General features: G+C 50.2%; 2 protein-coding genes across 4 annotated transcripts in view; one reads left to right on the top strand and one right to left on the bottom strand.

The window, feature by feature from the left end:
* VEPH1 (ventricular zone expressed PH domain containing 1) overlaps positions 1 to 6,121 on the bottom strand; it is a 50,459-nt gene that overhangs the window by 32,608 nt on the left and 11,730 nt on the right. The window lies entirely within an intron of this gene.
* PTX3 (pentraxin 3) overlaps positions 3,829 to 6,121 on the top strand; it is a 5,635-nt gene continuing 3,342 nt past the window's right edge. The window contains exons 1-2 of the mRNA XM_008633741.2: positions 3,829 to 4,299; positions 4,785 to 5,306. Of these exons, the coding sequence (XP_008631963.1) occupies positions 4,152 to 4,299; positions 4,785 to 5,306 (670 nt within the window). The 5' untranslated portion in view covers positions 3,829 to 4,151. The remainder of the gene's footprint in view (positions 4,300 to 4,784; positions 5,307 to 6,121) is intronic.

The raw sequence follows: 6,121 nt of genomic DNA, 5'->3' as shown, positions 1-6,121 counted from the left end.
GTTGCTCCAACCTGGCTTTGAAGGATCATCAGTACAAAACCAGGGAGGCATAAAGCTGCAGGAAATTATATATTTGGCCAAGAAGCCAAATAAATTACCAAAATAGAACAAATCATTGCAGGCGTAACAACATTGTGTAAAAAATCCCCACTAATTCCTATTAATTATCATTTTATTTCTGAACATCATGAGAACACTGCTTAATAAACTTTCAGATTTAGATGATGCTCTGTTGAGTCCTAGGCCAAACTAAGTGTGATTTCAATTAACAGAGAAACAAAAGAAGAGAGAAAGAAGGAGAGAAATGACAAACTACAAAGAAAAACGACAAAACCAGCAAAAGACAAAAACTATAATTCTTCTTTGCTGAGATGCAGATTTTCAAATTAAATAAGCATCATATGAAAGGAATAGTTGGTTGATAGAGAACTAAACACACATTTGAACAGAAATAGTTAAGGGTGCCATTTCCAGGAATAGAAAGGAGCCAGAGAGAGCCAACTGCAGACAGACAGAGATATGCTAAACCCTCTCTCACACGTTTTCTTAAGATGTCTGTGCATAATGCAATTTGAAGCCCAGGCTCATACCAAAATATATAACTTCACATTGCAGTACATGCCTGCCTCCATGGATTTAAGTTTCACTTGAGCAACATATGGAAAACATCTGCCTATTTCAACCTAGCATGGCTCCTTTCCGTAAACCCTTGGAAGTCCTCACGGTCTCTTTGGATTTGGTTTCCAAGAGGAATCAGCTCTCTGGCCTGCTGCTTTTTCTCCCATTTAAATCTGAGCTGGATAACTTTGGAAGATAAGCAGATCTGTTCATGGATGGTAGCAAAAGGATATTTGGGTTCAGGCTGGAGCACGTGGGGCTCTTGCAGGATACAGAAATACACCCCAGGACATGGTTGGGTCTCACAAGCTCCCCCCTGAGCCAAGAAACAAGCACATAACTCACTGCAGGTTCAGACAGCTCTGAGCCCAACAGCTCGTAATGATCCCTGAGGGGTCCTGATCCTTCGCAGGAGTGTCTCTCCACTCCAGCCAGCCACACTTCTGCACCTTCTCCTGCCTGGAGAATCCCTGGCTGCTGCCCGAAGGCCGCTCCGAGCCCCCTGTGCAGCCCCAGCAGTGCCAAAGGTGAGGTCAGACCCCACTCCCACCCCACAGCAAATTTATCTTGTTCTGTTCTACACAATCACAAAGGCCAGGGGCACCAGAAAGAGATTTGCTGATGAATCACCCTGAAAAGATGAGCAAGCTGCTCCATTCTGGCCATTTTCTAACCACATTCCCTGGGCTCTTCCTGATGTTCCCAGTGGATGTGGATAAAAAGTGTCACCACTAACACTCCATGGGATTGATGCCAAGCACCAATCCCCCCAAAGGGAGAACTTGGACATCAGGAAAAGGTTCTTCACCAGAGGGTGCTGGGCATGGCCCCGAGGCTGCCAGAGCCCCAGGGGTGTTTGGACACCGCTCCCAGGGAGGCACAGGGTGGGATTGTTGGGGTGTCTGTGCAGGGCCAGGGGTGGGACTGGATGATCCTTGGGGGTCCCTTCCAGCTCGGGATTCTCAATGATAAAAAGGTGACAGGATGGATTCACTGGAACTTTTCTAGACTCATGTCATAGTTCAAAATTGAAACATTTCATACTGAATACACCAAAAATTATTTCCTCTCCGGATGACGTCGTGCTTCCAGCACTAAGTCCTTTCTTTGCACTTGCCCTTGCTTAGGAAGTTTTCTGCCCACATGGAGCAGAGCCCTTACCCTCCAGTCAAATTTCAGCAACAACTGCAAAAGATGAAATCCCCATATTCCTGGACAGGCAAAATTCCTCTCAGCTATAGAAGTATGATGGGAAGGAATCCAAGAGGGAGTAATAAAAATAACAGCTTTGAGCAAGGAAAGACACCAGCCTGAGCCATGCTATTGCCTAAGCTGGGATGTCAGGGATAGGAAGGGATCTGGGAAGGAAGACTGATTATTTAGTCTGGCAAACGAGCATTTGGAGCGTGGGGTGTATCAGAGGAGTGATACAATCACACGATGGACTGCAGCCACCAAACCTCTCGGAACAAAAAATACTTTGTGCAAGTGCAGCTTTGGGCAGTTTCCTGCAGCAAACACCGCTGGGCTGATATTCCCTAACCAAGATAAATGAAAAGCAAAGGCAATCAGAGCAATCCCCTCCCTCTGCATCGAGATTGAAGTGACCTCACTGACATGGAATTGCTTTTAAGTGAAGAACCTGTGTGCACACGTGTAAATAATCCCCGATAGCCCAGTTTAGGTCTGTTCTTCAGAGACCTCAAGAAAGGTCATCAGGCACAACCCAGCTGGCCATTTTCTGGTCTTTTCATGTTTGAGTTAGCAAGGGATCCTCAGAGCTGTTTGTTTGTCACACCTTTGTATGTCACACATAAATCCACGGGGATTTATGCACACACAGCTCCCCAACCTCCTGATTCCCAGAGCTCAGACAGCCGGAGGCAATATTGGGAATTACGAATAATTCACTTTTTCCCAATCTTGCTTCATCTGCCTCAGTCTAAACTAAGAGCCTGAAAATATGTTTGTTGTGTGAGAATGGAAAAACATCCCACTCAACTCCCTAAATACCTTCCTTCCCTCTTCCTCCCCTGCCACCCTGACCCCCAATACTTTCCAGATTAGATTTCCGCACATTTCCCAAGCAGACCTCACACTGGGAAAGAGACAGTTCCGGCACAAAGTGTGCTGCAGCTGGGGACACTCCATGGCTGCATGGCGGGCAAGGAGGGACCCCAAGGGCGTGGCTGGGTGGTGCCAGCCCTGCTCCCTTCATGGAAAAGGCTGTCCCGAGCTCCAGCTCTGCCATCCAGCAGCACAGAGAGCTTGGGAAGAACAAGGGCCCTGGAGCACATTGCAGTGCCCCATGGGCAGATGGATTTTCACTCCGAAGGGAGTTTCCAAAGACAAAAGCCCAAACACTACTTTTTCCCCCAGGATGACTCAGGTTAGGCACATATCTACCTGAAAATCATGGAATCATTTTGGTTGGAAAGGACCTCCAGGATCAGAGTCCAAGCTCCAATCCCCACCTTGTCCCCACCACCCCCACAAAGAGGAATTCCTCCCCAATACCCAAGGCACAGGTAGTGCAGGTTTGTATAAGCAAAACCAGAGACACAGGGAAAGGGAAACACAGATTCCAAGTTAGATGTAATCACAGGAGGAGTTTTTTGCTGTTCTCTGGATATTTCATAGCCAATACATAACTTGTATGAGATCACCCCTAATCTCACCCATGCAAAGCATCTCTGACATGATTAATGGCCTGTTGAACCAATAAGATTACAGAATATAAACCAGATTAATACCAATAATACTTAGACTAAATCAATGTCTCATCCAAAAGCACCTTGCTTTGCTTTTTCAAAGGTAACAGACACAGCCCTGATCGTGCAGCTGCAGACTTACATTTCCCAAAACGGGATACAGCACTAACAAATTATCCACGGAGTGATAGTGGTGTAAGTGCTAGTTAGGGCTGGAAAAGCAGAACCCTAGCAAGCCGTTAAGAACTCCTTAAGAGTTCTCCCTTATTGCTTAAAGCAATAAACTGTTGGTATATAACAGAATTTATTATATAACAGTGCCTAACTCTCAAAAAAAGCTGCACTATTCAGCTAAACCAGAGACGTGTATCCAAAGCAACTCCAGGTATGTTTATTTTTCTACCAATCCCCTCCAGAGCCCTGGCACACACCGACCATAAACTGAACTTGCAGGGAACGCCTTCTTTTCCACAAATAACACAAAACACCGCAACCGGCTCGGCCAGCGCAGGGCCAGCGCTCCCAGCCCCTCGCGTCGCTGCACGTTCCAATCCGCCCTGGGGCAAGAGCAGCTTCCCCCCGTTTTTGCCCCCGACCCGTCAGAACATCCCCGGGCAAGCCCGGAGGGCTGGGATCGAGCTCGCTGCCCGCCCCCTGCCCCTCCCGGCCGGGAGCGCTCCGGTTACAGCGCGGCCGCTCATTCATTCGGCCCGAGGCGCTCGCAGCCTTTATTAGGGGCTCGCAGCGCTCGCACAGTCCCGGCTCTGCTGCAGCCCGAGCAGCTCCACGCAGCCCCGCGATTGTCAGGAAGCGGCCACGAGAATGCTGCCCCAAGAACTCCTCTCTCTGCTCACGCTGTTCTGTGATTTCAGGGCTTCTGGCTCTGTGCTGGATGAAGACAATGACTACGAGCTCATGTACGTGAACCTGGATAACGAAATCGAAGGTCCTGTCCCTGGGACTGAGGAAGGTCAGTAAATTCAAACTGAATTTGGGTTAAGTGCAGAACTGCCGTCGTTGCTGCCTCGCTCTTGTACGAGTTATTACTGCAAACTTACTTTCCGTTTTTTAGAGGGAGAAGCTCGTGCTTGTAGCAGCAGATTCTTTTGGGCAATAATGGTAAAGCCCTTGCATGGGGTGCCTTGGACTGTGCTTTAGACTCTTTATCTCTCGGTTTTTCTGCAAAAGGTGTTGCTGGCACAGAGGTTTAGGATCTCTGTAGCCACACCACTGCACTGTTCTGTCCTGATACAGAAGGAAAGGCACTGGCCCCACCATGGTTAGGGGCTGGAACCAGATTGTCTTTAAGGTCCCTTCCAACCCAAACCAGTCTGTGAGTCCGTGGTTCTGTGACAGGCTGGAGAGCACAAGCCTTGCACAGAGCCAGATTTTGCCAAACGCTGCCATTTGAAACTCAGTACAAAGGAATAGTGACATCCGTATGTTCCCTTCCAGCTGCTTCGTGCGACTGCCAGCGGGAGCACAGCAAGTGGGACAAGCTGTTCATCATGCTGGAGAACTCGCAGATGAAGGAGAACATGATGCTGCAGGCTCTGGAGGAGCTCCCCAGGGCGGACCTGCAGACCCTGAAGGCAGAGCTGAGCCAGCTCACCACCACCCTGGCGGGCACCTTCGCCACTGTCACCTCCCACGTGGTGGCCCAGGTGGAGCAGGTGCTGGTGAGGAGCAGGGACCAGGCCGAGGAGGCCAGGAGGCTGCAGGAGTCAGAGCAAGGGAAGGTTCTGGAGCACGTCCTGCAGCTAAGCCACAACGTGTCCGTGAGGCTGGGCTGGCTGGAGAGCGCCTGGCACAGGAGGGCCGAGGAGCAGGCGCAGGGAACAGCTCTGCAGCAGGATAAATTCGATGCCAGCAGAGGGGACAATCTCATCCTGAACTCGGTGTGGAAGGAGCTGCAGCAGACCCGGGCTGAGCTGAGGGCATCGCAGCAATGGGCGGCTCAGCACCTGCTGCCGGCGGGTAAGTCCAGTGTGCTCCACCCGAGAGCTCTGGGGAGGGCCCTTCCAAACAGGGATCCACAAACTCCTCCAAAGCAACCTCAGGAGCAGCAGGGCAGCTTTGAACAGGCTATGCATAAAGGGGGGAACCCCAGAACTTGTGGGAAAAGAGGCACTGAGCTATTCAAACGTGGGATGAAAGAAAGGTTTCATCAAAGTCCTTGTGCAGGGCAGAGCCAGCCAGGATCCCACCTCCTCCGGGCTCTCCAAGATCAAAGCCATTGTCAGAGAGCAGCAAATGTATTTTAGACATCCAGATTATGTTCTCTCAGCCTTTGCCTTCCCAGCTGGTGACTCGTGTGCATTCACACCAGCCACAGGACTCTCCTGTTCTCCTGTTGCTACTCCTTCCTCTTCCTAAATTAACATCTCACCAACTCCAGTGCCCAAGAGCTGGAGATGCTGCTGCTGCCAGCCAAGCACACTTCCAGGGCAGGGAGGGCACATTCCCTGCATGCAGGGTCAGGGCAGAATATTCCTTCTGGCACAGAGAGACCAGTAACCCGTGCTGCTGTTGCTTGGGGGATTTTCCCCCTTCCAAAACATTTGCTCTGCTCAGTGACGTGGCCATAGAAAGGTGGGCTCAGACCTCAAATCCCAACTCAGCTTTTCTGTGCAGTGCAACGAGACACCCCAAAAAGCAGCAGCTTGGGTGTGGCAGAGCAGCCCCTCATTTGTTTAAAGTGTGGGTGCCAAATTAGCATGTGCCAGATAAACTGCATTGGTATCACCCTGCCCACCAGCGAGCTGTCACTGCCTCGCTTCCCAGTGCTGATT

This window comes from Corvus brachyrhynchos, unplaced genomic scaffold (assembly GCF_000691975.1).
Source record: "Corvus brachyrhynchos isolate BGI_N302 unplaced genomic scaffold, ASM69197v1 scaffold544, whole genome shotgun sequence".
Lineage (NCBI taxonomy): Eukaryota > Metazoa > Chordata > Aves > Passeriformes > Corvidae > Corvus > Corvus brachyrhynchos.
Note: the sequence above shows the minus strand (reverse complement) of the source record. Positions and strands in the feature narration are given on the sequence as shown.